General features: G+C 52.4%; 9 protein-coding genes across 9 annotated transcripts; 4 read left to right on the plus strand and 5 right to left on the minus strand.

The window, feature by feature from the left end:
- Positions 1-19: 19 nt before the first annotated feature.
- Positions 20-967, minus strand: AYL99_01078 (hypothetical protein; the record flags this gene model as incomplete). Its single annotated transcript, XM_018832594.1, has 2 exons — positions 20-198; positions 253-967. 2 exons carry the CDS (start codon positions 965-967, stop codon positions 20-22), a joined length of 894 nt encoding a protein of 297 aa, XP_018698473.1.
- Positions 968-1496: 529 nt separating this feature from the next.
- AYL99_01079 (hypothetical protein) lies at positions 1497-3542 on the plus strand (the record flags this gene model as incomplete). The annotated part of the gene is made up of 3 exons (XM_018832595.1): positions 1497-1720; positions 1771-2348; positions 2434-3542. The coding sequence occupies 3 exons, from the start codon at positions 1497-1499 to the stop codon at positions 3540-3542; spliced, it is 1911 nt and encodes a 636-aa protein (XP_018698474.1).
- Positions 3543-3906: 364 nt separating this feature from the next.
- AYL99_01080 (hypothetical protein) lies at positions 3907-4742 on the minus strand (the record flags this gene model as incomplete). Its single annotated transcript, XM_018832596.1, has 5 exons — positions 3907-4036; positions 4114-4336; positions 4394-4450; positions 4562-4644; positions 4702-4742. The coding sequence occupies 5 exons, from the start codon at positions 4740-4742 to the stop codon at positions 3907-3909; spliced, it is 534 nt and encodes a 177-aa protein (XP_018698475.1).
- Positions 4743-5636: 894 nt separating this feature from the next.
- AYL99_01081 (hypothetical protein) lies at positions 5637-6869 on the minus strand (the record flags this gene model as incomplete). The annotated part of the gene is made up of 2 exons (XM_018832597.1): positions 5637-6743; positions 6795-6869. 2 exons carry the CDS (start codon positions 6867-6869, stop codon positions 5637-5639), a joined length of 1182 nt encoding a protein of 393 aa, XP_018698476.1.
- A 446-nt stretch (positions 6870-7315) lies between these two features.
- Positions 7316-8865, plus strand: AYL99_01082 (hypothetical protein; the record flags this gene model as incomplete). The annotated part of the gene is made up of 4 exons (XM_018832598.1): positions 7316-8053; positions 8119-8253; positions 8319-8664; positions 8732-8865. The coding sequence occupies 4 exons, from the start codon at positions 7316-7318 to the stop codon at positions 8863-8865; spliced, it is 1353 nt and encodes a 450-aa protein (XP_018698477.1).
- A 335-nt stretch (positions 8866-9200) lies between these two features.
- On the minus strand, positions 9201-10137 carry AYL99_01083 (hypothetical protein; the record flags this gene model as incomplete). Its single annotated transcript, XM_018832599.1, has 2 exons — positions 9201-9530; positions 9655-10137. The coding sequence occupies 2 exons, from the start codon at positions 10135-10137 to the stop codon at positions 9201-9203; spliced, it is 813 nt and encodes a 270-aa protein (XP_018698478.1).
- A 718-nt stretch (positions 10138-10855) lies between these two features.
- Positions 10856-12508, minus strand: AYL99_01084 (hypothetical protein; the record flags this gene model as incomplete). The annotated part of the gene is made up of 2 exons (XM_018832600.1): positions 10856-11383; positions 11444-12508. 2 exons carry the CDS (start codon positions 12506-12508, stop codon positions 10856-10858), a joined length of 1593 nt encoding a protein of 530 aa, XP_018698479.1.
- A 630-nt stretch (positions 12509-13138) lies between these two features.
- AYL99_01085 (hypothetical protein) lies at positions 13139-13798 on the plus strand (the record flags this gene model as incomplete). The annotated part of the gene is made up of 1 exon (XM_018832601.1): positions 13139-13798. One exon carries the CDS (start codon positions 13139-13141, stop codon positions 13796-13798), a length of 660 nt encoding a protein of 219 aa, XP_018698480.1.
- Positions 13799-14308: 510 nt separating this feature from the next.
- On the plus strand, positions 14309-15313 carry AYL99_01086 (hypothetical protein; the record flags this gene model as incomplete). Its single annotated transcript, XM_018832602.1, has 2 exons — positions 14309-14626; positions 14684-15313. The coding sequence occupies 2 exons, from the start codon at positions 14309-14311 to the stop codon at positions 15311-15313; spliced, it is 948 nt and encodes a 315-aa protein (XP_018698481.1).
- Positions 15314-15894: the final 581 nt, after the last annotated feature.

The raw sequence follows: 15894 nt of genomic DNA on the forward strand, positions 1-15894 counted from the left end.
CATAGCCCCTCAGTCAAAACTAATACATGGACGTTGAATCCCACCCTCGCAGCCCCGGGGTCAGGAGATCCTGGGCCACAATGGTCTCACGCTTTGCCAGCAGCTCGTCCACATCCCAGTTCACGTATAAAAATCGGTTCTGAAGGAATGCCGCCTCAGGGGCGTTTAGCCAGACGAGGAAGTCTGCAGCGAGTTCGGCTGGACAGAGTCAGTCAAGCCGAGGATTGCTTGCTTGGGGGGTTTATCACATACCAGTGTCATCACAAACTGATTTCCCTTCCTTGGCCATTGCAGTAGCCACGATTCCTGGGTGGACGTGAAACACCTTGAGACCACGCTCGGCCTGCTCGTGGTAAAGGTAGCTGAACATCTTGAGAGCGGCCAATTTGCTCGTGCCGTACCCAGACAACCCGGCCACGAAGTCGATGACGGCCGCGCCGGATGAGATATTTAGAAGCGTGGGGCGTTCCGACGCATGTTCGAGAAACGCCGTCGCGAGGGCCAGTGGTCCCTTCACATTGACTTCGAAGTGTCTCCAGTACTTCTCAAAATCCCAGTTGCCGCTCGGAGATGGTGTCGTTGGCATGGACGCGATATATCCGGCGTTGTTCATCAGAATGTCGAGTGGACCATCAGCGATCTTGCACGCTTCCGTGAAGACCTGGCGAGCCTTTTCAAGCCCTTCACTAACATCGAAGACAAACTTCCCGACAATAGCATTTGGACACTCCTTCGATATCCGCTGTTGTGTCTCCTCGAGGGTCGAGGGTGTACGACCACAGAGAAAGACGGCCTTTGCCCCTGCTCTCGCGAGAGACAGCGCCGTCGCTGCTCCAATGCCCGTTCCAGATCCTGTGATGAAGGCTACCTTGCCTGCCAGATCCGCATTTTTCAGCCGTTCCTGCAAGGCCGGATATGTGTCATTGTGGAATTTGGAGGTGAAGTTCTTTCGTGTTATGACGACCATGTTGGGCTGGAATGGCACTGGACCCTACAAACGACAGTATGTTGCACGCGACTCCTGGGCAAGAGGCCCCCTGACAAGATACAGGGGGCTTTCACCTCATTTGGTCAAGGCTATCTCCATCACGGAGAGCAAGACACCCGAAGAAACAAAGCCTCGGCGATGACTAAATGAGGGAATTGGCTTGCCGACAACGCTAATCTCTTTCTGGCTAACCGAGGAGCCGAGATTGCGGGGTTCGTTGCCATGCGCGGGCGAAGCTCCACTTTGCTCTTCCCCAACATTGCGGGGGAAGACCCAGGCAAGATTTTTGCGGACCACTAGGCTGTTCTCCATCGGCGATGGAGGTGGTCCTGCAGGTGCAGCGTCCAGCTGCGATTCATGACCCTCCCACCCTCGCATTGCCCGCGACTCGCATCGTGCGACGTCCCCTCCGGAGCACAACTCTTTTCGGACTCACTGGTTTACTGTCTCGAAAGGCATTGAGCCCTGCAGCAGCAGTCCCCCCAGCCAGACTCCTTTCCTGTCAAACATGAGCACGCTCCAGCAGGACTCTGAACCCTTCTCGCCCCCGACCGGGTCGAAATACAGGTTCATCCGCAACAAGCCTCCAAAGAAGCGTTCGTCGCAAGCATGCCTCGAGTGCCGTCGGCGAAAGGTCCGGTGCGACATCGTGGCCCAGAAGCCCTCCTCTTGCACGAACTGTCGACTGGATGGAGTTACCTGTGAGCTAGGACGAAGAAAGAGACGACCACCGTATGATCGATATAGGTGCTGTCGGACCGGGTTGCTGATACGAAGCACAGAAGACATGAGACTATCCAACCGTCCCCCCCGACGCCCGACTCGTCCATCTCGTCACAGCGACAGTATGCTGCCAATCCAGAGATCGAGGCGCCACCCCAGCACGACGACCGTGGCGCCTTCGACATCCTCTCCAGCCCGGCGTTCACCTTTCACGACACTCCTCGGCAGAACCTCCATCCCGAGATCACGGCTCCAGCACTCTCGGCCCTAGCGAAGCTCGCCACGGACATCGACCTGCCCGCTTTCATCAAGCCGTTTCCCGACACCCTCCAGTCGGAGGATTGGCAGTACCTCTGCGCAAAAAAATGCTTCGACTTCCCACACCCAGATTTTGAGAGGGTCATCCTTCAGCGGTTCGCCGAGTTCGTCCACCCGCTCCTGCCTGTGGTCGATGTGCCCGATGTGGTTGCCGCTATTGCGGGGGAGTCTCCAACCAAAATATCACTTCTGCTGTACCACACGCTAATTGGCGCGGGCCTTGCTGCCACGGAACTTGATGAGATCAAGAGATATGGATACGAGAGCAAAGCGGCCGCGAGAAATAGCTTCTATTCTAAGGCTAAGGTTGGTGGTCACTGTAAGAAACGTGGGGGAAGTTCGCTAACGAATTCAAGGCGCTACTTGACATGGAAGTCGAGCCTGACCGGATGACAATGTGTCAGGCCGCCCTGCTGTTCATCAGCTGGTCGAGAACAACGATCCGAAGGACGGACTGCATTGGACTGGGATCGCTCTGACCCAGGCATATTCGATCGCTCTTCAGAAAACAGCCAACAATGCCGATTGCCCACTAAAAAGACGTCTGTGGTGGACGTTGGTGATGAAAGAATCTGACGTCTGTCTCTCAATGGGAAAGCCACCACGCATGATGGCCCTGGATCAGCTCATGCTGGATCATGCCGACTTCGGCAGCACGGCGCAGGAAACGTCCTCACAGCATATGCTCCAAGCAGCCTGCATTGAGAAGGCAAAACTCTGCCTCATCATACACCGAATCCTGCGCCTGTTGCACACGGTCGACCGACGGTCAGTGACTCCTGGAGCTCAAGATTCTCGAGTATGGCAGATGGACTCGGAGCTGCAAGACTGGAAACATCAAGCACCCTTTGACCTGTGGCGATTTTCCGACGACTTCGACTCGAAACGCGCGCTCCTCACCGTTTCCATGGTCAAGCTGACTTTCCTCATGGCTGTGATCATGCTGCACAAGCCGGAAGTCCCTATCAAGAAATGGACGAAGTGTATGGAAGAAACACCCGACCTGTACCTCGATGAGGAGCTCTGCCGGTATCAAGCCCACGCAAGGGCGATGCGAAGAGCTGCAGACGACATGACCCGCATCCACAAGGACTTGCACGAGAGCGGGATGACGAGTGTGATCCCCGCCCTCGGGGTTGCGACGATTTGTGCAGCCGTCAGTGTCCACCTGCTGGACGCGCGGTCGACGAGCGAGGCGATCCGGGCCCGGAGTCTGCAGCAACTCGACGGGTGCCTGGCCGTCCTGCGGGAAGTCAAGAATCTGCACTACACCGGGGGCGAGGTCGCCAAGATCGTCGAAGGAGCCATCAGGGCGGTGCGCGAGAACCGGTCGCTGGAGATCATGAAGCCCTCCGGGACTGCGCAGACCATCTGCAACACGCTGCCCCAGGCCGAAGACATCTCGGACCAGAACGGACAGGAGAATTCGTGCGCGAATATCTGGATCGATCCGTCGCTCGACGTCGAGTATCTTTTCAATTTTGACTTGGAAAGAGACCTCTTTTTCGAATGAGAGGTCCTCCGAGTGTATATACTGTGAGATTCGACTGATCGCTGGCCTTTTTTGTTATAATGTTATAACCTGTTGACCGTTGACTCATTCAGTCCCAATTTTGCTGCCATCAATATTAACCCTATGTTCTGCGATACCTCCCTGAACTCTACACATATTATGAGCGGCAGATTACACCATGAACCCAGACATGAAGACTTTCTTGCCATCCGTCATGATGGTGAAGTGCACATACGTTTCTAGTCGAACGTTCTCCCCCTGAAATATGCCAGGTATATGGCATCTTTCCCGCCTGGTTCACAGTGGAGAAAGACCTCCAATTCCGATTTCCAAAGCTCGACCTTGAATTCCAACGCTTTGTGATTCAGGCCACACGACGCAGCTCGGCCGTCACCACATCGTACACATATCCCTGAGCCCTATCCGAGAGCTCCTTTCGCAAGAGCGGCGACTGCTTCAACCACGCGATGTCGCTCTTGGTGCTCTCTTCGACGCTATCCCAAACAAACCCTTCAGTCAGCATGTAAAGGTTAGGAGGAGAAAGTCGCATTGAGATGGGCCCACGACGTACTCGGTAATTGCCCCAAAGTCCATCGCGTTGATGACGTCCGCATGTTCCGGTCCAATACGCGATATTATCTCCTTCCGCATGCTTTCATTGCTATACCGAAGGCAGCCGCAGTCGGTGTGGTGGATGACCATGATCTCGTCGAGCCCGACCAGCACGTCGAGGGCGAGGATGTCTTCGATGGCGCTGCTCACGTTTCCTGCCGCGCTGCGGTGGACGATGACTTCTATTCGACGCGAGTCAGTCGGCATCAGCACATAAAATGGTTTCTGGGAAGTCTTACCGGTGGGTTTGAGGTCGAAGATGTGTTCGGGAGTCGAGCGAGGGTCGACACACGCCACTGCCGCCGACAGTTTGTTAGTCCCCGGATTCGAGTCCTCTCTTCCCACCCCTTCCTGTCTGCCGCAAGAAATGGAAAGATAAAAAGCTGCTGGGAGACCACTCAACGTACAGACAAGGGTTGCGCTCATCTTAATGCCTCTCGCTCGTCGTTCGTTGCCAGACATCACCGGCTTGTGGGTTTTGGCGGTTTCTCTGCGCTGCTAGTCAGCGTGCTGTCCGACGAAGTCATGCACATAGTGATGCACTCACTTGCTCCGCTCTACGAGCTCCGCAATTGTCGGATAGGCCATGGTGTATGTGCTCTGGCGACCGCAGTAAGCTCTGTTGCAATGGACGCTTGTGTGACGATGGTTGGTATGGATGATCTTATGTCGGCTTTAAAAGGTATGACAGTGAAGCTAGTCCCTAAATCTGAGTCGCAGCATATATTCTTATGACACTAGAGGCATCTGTATTCTTGAAGCATTCCTTATAAGTTCCCATGAATCTCAAATATGAGGCAGGAATCCAACAGCGATTGGGACTAGTGAGACGTAAGCTGATAGGCTAAAAGTGGGTGGGGAGGAAACAGACTAACCGGATGAGTATATTGGTACCCTGGCCGGAGTTCTCTACAGTGGAGAAGCCATGGTAAAGTAATCATTCTACTCGGACTAGCATCACGATCGGAAACCCCGAGATCTGTAGTCCTCCACACCTACAGACAGGGAGAATCAAAGACCTCTCCCGAATTGCCCTGTGACGGAGATAAGACAAGCAGCCGTGAAGTCCGACGCCTACCAAGCAAGGACCAGATCTAATCACTCCCCGAAGGAACAACGACAAAATTCGATTCCAAGTTAGTAATCCTTATATGGAAGAACGTATCTAGAGTCATGTGTGCATACTCCATCCCCAAGGTGCACACCATGCTGCGTGGAGAAGGGCATTGCCCAGACTACCTCAAGCCCTTTATTACTGCTATCCTTGTCGGGAGCAAAGACTGTCATTTCATTCTGTGCCATGTATCACTGTTACACTCTAAACCACCCATCTCGCACTTCGGACTTCGCATTTGGCATTCTGCACCGCCGCACTCGCTGTCATATAGATATTCGTGGATCCGCAGACTCCATCGAGCCCCAACAGCGAAACGAGCATGACGTGAAGGAGTCTGTTGAAGACAGGACATCCGATGTAATATCTCAACTATAGGTGAGATCAGCGTGGTTGATCTGCTCAAGAGGCCAGGCCATCCACGCCCTCCACTCCTCGTCCATAGTATGATACAGGGTGGTCACGAGCTTTTCGGCGGCGCCTACCATGTACCAGCAAGATGCCGCACCCCTCTCCATGAGGATACAAAAATGGGCAAGCAGGATAGCTGCCTGGGGTTTGCGCCGATCCAGAAGTTCGAGGTATTCCTGAGGAAGGCGTTCCATCCACAAGAACATGCAAAACTTGATACCCAGAGGTGGGTCCGGTAACAATGAAATTGCGAAACTCTCACGAAGAAATCTCAATGTCGTGCAATAGATTTGCCTTTCACCGTTTGATAAGGAATGTGGTGAATTATGCTCGTCGAAAAGAGCCTCGAGGACAGCCAGCCTCGCATCATCGGGGCTTTGAGAAAGATTGATATTGCCTTCGGGCTGACGTAGGTGAAAAGCCATAGGTCCCTTGATAATCCAGGCCTTCACAACTTGAAGAAGCTTACGACCACCCCGGAGAAGATGAATCCATTCCGGGACAGCGGATCGTGGTGGCCCGCTGAACCCACAGCCCATGACAGCGTCGAGGTCAGCAAAGGCAAATGCAATGGTAAGACTCGCAAAAGCCATGACTGCGTGACAGTTCTCCTCCGTCATCTTCTCCTTCAAGTCATCAATGACGTTACGGTAGAATGGGAGTGCTCGGTTTTGATGATGGACAGCACAGACGAGATACTTCTGGCTGACTTCCGGTTCAGTGCGTGACTTGTGCAGTGCTGAAATGGCCAGTATCCCATGCATCAAGAACGGATGTCTGCAGGCAACTTGAGGGATGTCGAATTGCCATGCCTCGATATCGATTGGCTTGTCGCCAAAGCCCCGACACGCAAGTGTAGTCCAGCGGTGGAGCAGCTCTAGTTCTTGTAGCTGCAAGTCCGTGCCGCGGGCGGTTGGCTCAATCGTACTATTCTTGGAGAGCTGCACGCAAATGGCTCTTGTATGCAATAAAGAGTTCGTCGTTGGCTTTGTTCGTGAGGTTCGGTAGATGCATGATGTTGAGTATCTCTTGCACAGAGAACATTGTGGCCGGCCTTCGTCGCACTTGCAGGGATCAGCATCAGCGTTCAACACGAAGGTCCCATCCTCTCCTACCTTGATCTTCCGTGATTTACATTCCACGCAGCCAGATCTCACTTTACGATGTGGTCGAATTCGTGTTTGCGGCATGTGCTCCTTGTGGTATGAAATCTCGGATCGTGTAATTGAAAAATAGGAAGACATTCGATGAGACGGTTAAAGAGTGACATCCCGTGGGCTCCTCTGTTCTCGGCCCCAGTAGCTCTTTGCAGCATTGTCTTACAGTATGGCTAGGCGATGGTGCATTGTCGACCTGTTGGAGTTCGATGTACGAATCAGGCACGAATACATGCGTGATTACTGATCGACACAGCTCGAGTTGTCAGACTAGGATTTCTGGAGAAAATCCGGCAGGTGGAAGGAAGAATGGTTATTCTCTGACAAAGGAGTTTTGATTGGACGATTTTATCGACTCTACTCTCAGAGATAATCTCGTTCCAGGGGAAATTGATCTTTCCTACTATCTTTCTCTAAGGCGACTAATTTTCCCAACCAGAAGCAGGGCTATTGCCCAAATCCGCACTACGAGAGTCAAAATGCCGCCTAAAGAGTTCGAATTTGTGAATTCGACCACCTCCAAGGTCCCACAATGCAAGAATTTACGGACGCTGATCCGCAAGCAAGCCATGAAAGATGTGGCTGCCGCGAGAAGACGGAGGGGCAACTACGGGAAGAAGAACCTCAGGCAGTTGCCGGATTCGTCAACCTCGACTCCGCCTACAGGCCCAGACAAACCCGAAATCCAAAAATCCATTGTTCGGCAGGCAGGTTCGTCCTGTGAAGTACAAGGGTTTGGATCCCACCTGTGCATGGAATGTCAGTCCCCAAGATGCGTCATGTCTCGACTGAAGAGTTATATTCCTCCTCGCAATCCGATGCAGAGTGATTACTTACGCCTTGGTGTCTCTTCGGGGTTCTCAATCCTCAACATCTGTCCACTGACGAGCCTCCATCTGGGGGTCGCTAAGATGTCACACTTTGCATCCGAGGGCGCCGAGGCCGTGCGGGTCTTTCCGCTCCCACCCGGGCCCTCATCCTGGCTCGCTTTCATTCCTAGTCGGTACGGGAATGTTGAGAGCCTCAGTTATGCTGCAGACTGTGTCGTTGAGGGGCTGAAATGGAATTTTGGCTCAACTGCAGCTGCTAGTGAGGGGACATCAGTGGCTCGATCATATATGAGAGCATTGAGAAGCCTCCAAGCGGTACTGAAAGAGGCTAAAGAGTCGAGGACAACGGAGACTCTCTGTGCCGCTGCATTGCTAGGCACCTACGAAGTAAGTATAGGGATAATTTCGTCACAAGAGAGATGTGAAACCTTTCAACTGACGGTTTACTCGAGCTTCTCGATACTGGCAGAAGCCACGGGTGGATGCAGCATGCCGGAGGCGTGGCCAAACTCATCGAACATCGGGGGCCAGTTATGTTCGAGGACGACTTCGATAAAGCCATTCTCCTGGCGCACATTGGCCCTATAGTGAGTCATGGATCAGTGACAGGTACCGAGCTCGGGATGAAAATAACTGACTTAATACGATTCAGGTAACTCAAGCCCTCATGAGCGGTAGACGATGCTTCTTGGCCACAGAGCGCTGGAAAAGGGTGCTTTTCTCTTCGATTCAGACTTCTCGACTGTTCGGCGGCAGAATCGGCTTCGCAATGTCACTCTGGGCGAATGTGGTATCGCTCCCGGACCTCTTCAACATGGCAGAAGAATTAATCCACTCAGAACATCCGAGTCCAGATTCTAGTGTCTCTGCGCTGATAGATCATGCCCTTGTCTTCTGGGAAGACCTTTCAAGCTGGTACCGGAAGTATAGTGCAGCAACTGGCCTTTCCAATAACATAAATGCGTGCGGTACTTTCGATTACCTCGATTATCCACCATGTTCGAAAGTTCTACAGCACGTCCAGCTACACGCAACATATGTTTCGTGCATCATGCTGACATCCAGGCTTATCTTTGCCCTCGCCCCCACCAAATTTCATCATTTTGAGGCGGAATGCCAGAATCTGGCATGGCAAATCCTACAACGGCGGGAGCGCGCTGAAAATGCCACCCATTCACTTTCGTCTGGACTCTTCATAACGCAGACATGTTGGATTGCAAAAGCGACAATAGATACAAAAGCAGATTGGATAGAGAATCTCGTGGACGGTGGCCGTTTCGTTGATCGGCACATGCTTGAGAGCGCAAAGTTCAAAGTCTGGACTGACGCTCTAGGGAGGAAGTCACCCTGAAATGCGACATATAACGTGGAGGAGAGGGATTGAGAAGGGGGACAAAGCTCTCCGCGGTCGAGGCCTCGACAGCGACTTGATTTGCCTCCACGAGGATCCGGCAAGTTCTTCGGAGAGCAAGAACTAGATCCTGCTCTTGCACCCAGAAATGGTCCGGGTCGGAAATACCTTACAAATCTGAATTCAACCTTGTAACTCCAGCATACTACCTCCACTGCAAGGCACGAAGTTGCCATTCACCCATTTGCTGTCCGGTCCTGCCAACCAGCTCACGACACCAGTCACATCATCTACCTCAGCGATGCGTCTTTCCGCAGTTGCCCTTGCGTACAGCGCTTCCGTCCATTCTTTGGGCAGTCCAGCCATGCCCATACGCAAAGCATCTGTGTTTGTGGGGCCTACGGCGACGCTGTTGATGGTGATCCCTGTGCCACGGGGATATTTCGCTGCAAGGGCCCTCGTGATTGCATCCGATGCTGCCTTCGTCGCGCCTAGGATTACCAAAGGGTCGGACTAGAATTGAGGATTACGGAATATATGTCAGTCTCATGCAAAACATTCAGACCTGGGGACTACTACACTGGATTCCATGCCAAGTCGAAACTGACCACAGGGATTGGTAGTAGGGTAGACTCACATTTGGGCGCCTACTGGCGACGCTGGAGATGGAGATGATCCTTCCTCCTCGCGGCATATGCGGAATGGCAGCGAGCGATAGCTGAAATGGACTCCAGATGTTGGCGGTCATGAATCGATCGAAAGCCTCCTTGGTATGCGTCTCCATATTCTGCAGGGTATTCATGTCCGACAAGGCTGCATTGGACACAACAATGTCGATGTGGTCCACGGCAAGAGATCTGAGGGTTTCTTTGATGACATCCGGGCCAAAGGTTTCCGAGGTGACGTCGGCTCTAATCAGTGCTGTTTTGATGTCGGATGAAATCTCTTCGATGGTCGAGAGCACCTTCTTCGCTGCGTCGATGTTACCTAGATAGGTGATTGCGACGTGGGAACAGCCTCTGCGTGCAAAGTCGATTGCTATGGCTGCTCCAATGCCTCGAGACCCTCCGGTGACGATGGCCACGCGGCCGGCAAGAGGCGCTGGGATGCTGGAAATCATGGTTGCGGTGGAAAAGGCTTCCGAGACTAGACAACGGAATGTCAGTACTTAAGGTTGCTTCTTGTGATGAACCTCAATTCGTTGACACTTTCACATATACCTCTTATATACCCTCGAGACTGCCTTTCTTGCCGCTAATCCTGTTACATTCCGTACTGAATGAGCCACCAACCCTAATGTAGGGGCTTTCCGAGGAATGGTCTCGATACCCAAACCTGATATCGCCAGTGTGATCCTTCGGCCCGGTACTCGGCGCCTACGTCGCACTTGTCGAAGCCTTGCCATTCTGTCGGGTCCTATGGGCACTGCTCGTAGTTGCAGAGGATCTTGTCCAAAAGAGGTTGTACGACACGGAGGCCAGGGTACCGATTGCCTGATATGGTAGGTACAGACAGACGCGCCAATCAGCATCTGTTCCATTCGTCTCCACTATTGATCACCGGAGATGACCCACACTCTACCTATTTTCATATTATCATCCCGTGGAGAGGACTTTATATTAATCCTGTAGAGTCCTTCATTTCACCAATGTCCACAAATGGACATCACTTCTATATGTATGGGAAATACGCACGAAGGAGTTGAGGAAGCACTTAAAGCCGGCACGTAATAAATGGCCCCGTCGACATGCATTCGGGAGTCGGTCAACAGTCCTGGGCAATCGACCAGTCGCCAGACGCTCCCACTGATGGTGTTTTTATGATGTCACTATCGCTCATCAAAATCCCAATTTAGACCAATTGGCAAGCACCTTCTGCTTGATTTCCTCGGGAAACCCGCGCTCAAAGTCGCCCACCTCCCAATTCGGCCCCGTGGTATACTCGACCGGCAAGAGACAATTAGACACGATCTTCGTGGCAACGTCGGGAGGTCCCTGACCCTGAGACTGGTAGGGCACCAAGGGAAAGCCAAGGGTATTGTGGAAGTAGAAGTTGTCCACACCTGGCCTGCACCGGGTGGCATACGCCCACATGACATCTTTGAAGTTGTAGATATCGATTTCGTCGGACACGACCAAGATGTGATGTTCAAACATGCTAGTTTTGTTGGGGAAAATGGTATCTCCGATACGCTGGCAGAGCTCTTTCGGGTTGGTCTTCATGGTACGAAGTCGTGCGCCGTCGATCTGTACTACCGCCCACAAGGTCTGCGTCTCGTAGGGCGTGAAAACCTCTTTGACCGGGAGGTCCGCGTCTTGAAGGAGTTGACGAATCACGGCACCGCAGAAGGCACCTGCGAGTGTATGCTATGAAGAGCACGTCAGCCTCGATCCTTTTGACGATATATAGTAAGGGTTGACTCTTACGGTCTCATCAACAGGTCTGCCTGGTACACAAATCGGGAGGATCGCGTTGGTCCTGTACGTCACCGCCTTAACCGTGAACAAGGGCATGTATTTGGGAGGTTCGATGAATGTGTAACCGTGAATTTCGCCAAATGGTCCCTCTGGGCCCCGTTCCGTGACAGAAATGGTTCCCTCCATCACAATCTCTGAGCTTGCCGGGACGCATAGGTCGTTTGTCTCGCACTTCACCACCTCTAGTGGGACACCGCACATTGCACCAACAAAATCAGCTTCAGAGACCCCTTCGGGAACTCCAATGCCAGACGCCAGAATCGCTGCCGGGGGCACTCCAAACGCCATTGCCCAAGGGATGTCCTCTCCCTTCTTCTGCCACTGAGCAAAGATGCGGCCGATGTGCTGGGGTGGCATCACTAGGCCGCTGAGACGCGTCTTGTCATGGACCATAGCTCGGGAGATGGACCAGTTTGTCCATTCCTTGTCTGGAGTCTGCACGACATGCATGCCGTATGTCTGGAGGTACTTCCCGCCGTCGAATCTATGCATTTGGGGCACAGGCATTTTGTTGAGGTCAATATCATCCCCGAAAAGCTTGTTCTCCTTACAGGGGCCGTCGGCGACTCGCACAGGGGGTATGGGCTTCAACTTATTGGCGCCGAGAATTTTGTCGAAGATCTCTGACATGGTCGCCGTCGGTTCGAGGCCTATGTGTCTCGCCAATCGGGCGAATTGTTCCGTCTTTTTCTTCCGGAGCGACGCAGGGGCTCCCAATACCCTAAACAGACCGTCCCGAGCACCCTTCACGTTGTGGAAGAGGGGCGCCTTGTCGCATGTCTCGAGAGCACGACGAGTAATTGCAGATAGCTCGAGGTCAGGGTCCACCTCCTGATACACGTCTGCGAGGTCGCCGTCATCTCGAAGTGCCTCCACGAAGCTTCGGAAGTTCAGATGCGGTTCCGTGTTATTGGAACTATACTGTCGGAGGCCGACGACGCTATTCAACCTGTGAAATCTCGCAGAGCTGGCCAGTCTCAGCTGTGACAGGTGTGTTGTGAAGGACGCAAGCATAGTACTTGCAGGTGCTTCAGGAGATGGGAGACGGGGTAACACCGCAAGAAATCAGTAGTTGTCAAGGAGAGCTCTGAAGTGCGCGTCGCAAGGATTCCGAGCCACGGCTTTTGTGAGGTTTCGTCCCCAACAGGTATCTGGACGTGGATCGTCTGTGCAGCGAAGCCCTGGAGGCATGCGTAAACATGCGCCACAGAGAAAAATATTGCACCTGACACGACAGAACTGACCGTCAGCGTCTTCGCATTTCGGACTCTTCACTGATGCCTAGTCGAACATAGCCCCACTGGAATGCCAATCATTTACCTGAAAAGATGCCAGTTAGGCTGTCCGAGCGGCAGTACGGCACTGAAAGGATGGCTAGAAGCAAGGAGGTTCCGAGAAGCCAGAGGTTAGACAACACCGATATCAGGTTTCAGGAAGTCCTTTCCGCCTTCCCGCATATAGCATGAGTAGATTCCCTTTGATATATCACAACATCTGCTCTCTGAGTTCTATATTTCCTGGATTTCTTCTACCCGAAGCAGAATGTTTGTCAACACTCTGGTAGCTAGGACAAGGAAGCTATTTCGTGCAAAGATACAACCTTTCTTTCTTAGACGGATTCACAAAAATTATGGCGTATTTCTTATGCCGCTGATCCCTGAACAGAAACGCGACTTCTATTCTGGCCCATCACACTTGCATGATAATCCCAATCGAGGCCTGCAGGCTCGAAAACGCAGAATAATCGTGGGCATGACCGGTGCCACGGGTTCTATCATAGGAGTCCGGGTGCTCGAGGCTCTTCGAAAGCTGGACGTCGAAACGCACTTGATTATGAGCAAGTGGGCTGAGGCAACACTCAAGTACGAAACCAACGATTATACTCCCTCAGATATACGAGCACTGGCGACGCACAACCATGCCATCAAAGACGTATCGGCACCCGTCTCGAGCGGCTCTTTTCTCACAGATGGCATGATCATCGTCCCATGCAGCATGAAGACTTTGGCGGGAGTCCGGATAGGTTACGCAGACGATCTCATTTCTCGGGCGGCCGATGTTGTCTTGAAGGAGCGACGAAGGCTTGTGCTTGTTGTGCGTGAAACTCCCTTGAGTAGCATTCACCTGGAGAACATGGCAAGTCTGAGCCGTAGCGGAGCCATCATATTTCCACCAGTTCCCGCTTTCTACACAAAGCCAGAAACGATAGATGATATCGTGGACCAGACTGTGGGAAGAATCCTGGATATGTTTCACCTGGACACCTCCGGGTTCGAGCGATGGAGTGGTATGAAATGGAAATGACAGTTATTGGCATGTCAGAATGGGCATGTTAGCCCCAGTAACTGGAGAACTTGCCAGAAATGTTGCGAATAAGATGAATAATGACATAGATCAGTATAGATCGAGAGAGAGCATGTCGAGCGACAGGAGCTCGGTCTTGAACAGCGGCGGTATGGTAATGTCAAACCACTTGTCTGACAACTGTATTTAACAAGCAATAGCTCAGCGGTCTCGGCCTAGTTGACATGCTTGGACAGGAGATGGATGAAAGAGGCAGGTTAGGCGCGTACCGGCTGCTTAAATTCCTGTGAGAACAGAGGCCTATCAAGCAGGTTGGTTATTGATATGAAAACTTTTCCTGTAACGGACTAGTGGAAAGCCAGATAACGGAGCCTGCCGATCGCCCAAGATTCGTAGATACTCAGTGATACTCCAGTGCTTTTGTGCGACAACGTTTTCATCCAGTGTTGCTTCCATCTCAAGTCTCGAGTCCTGAGACAACTTGTTTGGCCTGCCTGGCAGCACTACACTATGAGTACCAACCGAAGTGCACAACCTACATTCACAATCCCAACGGTTGACCTGACTGGCTATCTCAATGACCCTGAATCCTCCCAGGCTGAGACCATCGTGACACAAATTCGCACTGCTTGCACAACGAGTGGTTTCTTCCAGATCACTGGACACGGTGTCCCGGAATCGCTCCAGAAACGAGTGTTTGCTGCAGCAAAAGCGCTGTTTGATCTACCTGATGAGGAGAAGCACAAGCTCAGTGGAAAACCCGGGCGCGGGTTCGAGGTCATCGGCGCCCAGACGTTGGAGGATGGCAAGAAGCCCGATTTGAAAGAGGTACAGAGTTCCGAGTCACCCTCATAGATAGTAAATTTCATGCTAACACTCTATAAGGGATACTATGTCGGTCGCGAGATCCCTGGCAACAAGCCGCCATTCAGACCTTTCCAAGAAGCAAATATCTGGCCATCTCAAATCCCAGAATCAGAATTCAAACAGCCTCTAATTGAATACCATCAGGCTATCTCTGAAATATCATTCCAGCTGATGCGGATACTGGCCAGAGGGTTGGCCAATTTCGATACTACAGTGTTCGAAAACTTCTGTCGGGATCCAATTGCTGCAGTCCGGCTACTTCATTACCCTCCGCATCCCAAATCCGATGACTCAGCCTTGGTGGGCGCCGGCGCACATACCGACTTTGGAGCCATCACCCTCTTGCTTCAGGATGGACACTCCGGTCTGCAGGTCTTGAACCAGTTTACTGGGGAATGGATTGACGTTCCACCTCAAGAACATGCATATGTGGTCAATGTCGGAGATATGCTAGAAGCCTGGACGAGTGGCGTCTACAAAAGCAACATACACCGGGTCATCAACACTTCTGGCACTGACAGATATTCAATCCCTTTTTTCCTGGACGGCAATGCAGACTGTATCATCAAGCCCCTGGATGGCTCCGAGGGCAAGGCATTTACGGTTGAAGAGCATATGCTGTCCAGATACGCTGCTAGCTACAAATAGTAGCGGGAAAGAAACTGCCAGGCCAATCCCAACACTTCGCAAATGCTGCCTCGTCGAGACTGGTTCCTGCGAGTACGTTAGTTGTTCTTCTCTGGAGCTGTCCGCTTTCCTATCCCATCGCGACCACGCTCATAACGACCACGCTCATAACGACCACGACTAGAAAGCAACATCCGCTGCTTCATTTCTTGAAAACATACTCCGACCCGGTGGATTTCGCGTCTCTCAGAGGACGGATAGAGACACAAACGCCAGCCGCTCCTCTGATTCGGGCAGCTGTCAAAACCAGAGCCCTCCCTGTGCTGATTATGCAGCCTTGACGGCGTCCCGAGACCATCTTACACAAAGCCCCCAGCTATAGGTCGCCGTGCAGATGTTTTTCCGTGAGCAATAGACATTTGCACTTCCTCAAGGGTCTACGAGTTATGTACCACCGGAAATAGCACCGGCTCGTAACTTATCTTCAGCCGCACTGCACGATGACGTATTCTCAGCCTGATCTCCAAAGTTCCTGAAACCTCGACGCAGGCGTCCAGGTTGATATTTACACTGCAAAGGCATGCCAAATGATTGGTGACACA

This window comes from Fonsecaea erecta (assembly GCF_001651985.1).
Source record: "Fonsecaea erecta strain CBS 125763 chromosome Unknown Scaff1, whole genome shotgun sequence".
Lineage (NCBI taxonomy): Eukaryota > Fungi > Ascomycota > Eurotiomycetes > Chaetothyriales > Herpotrichiellaceae > Fonsecaea > Fonsecaea erecta.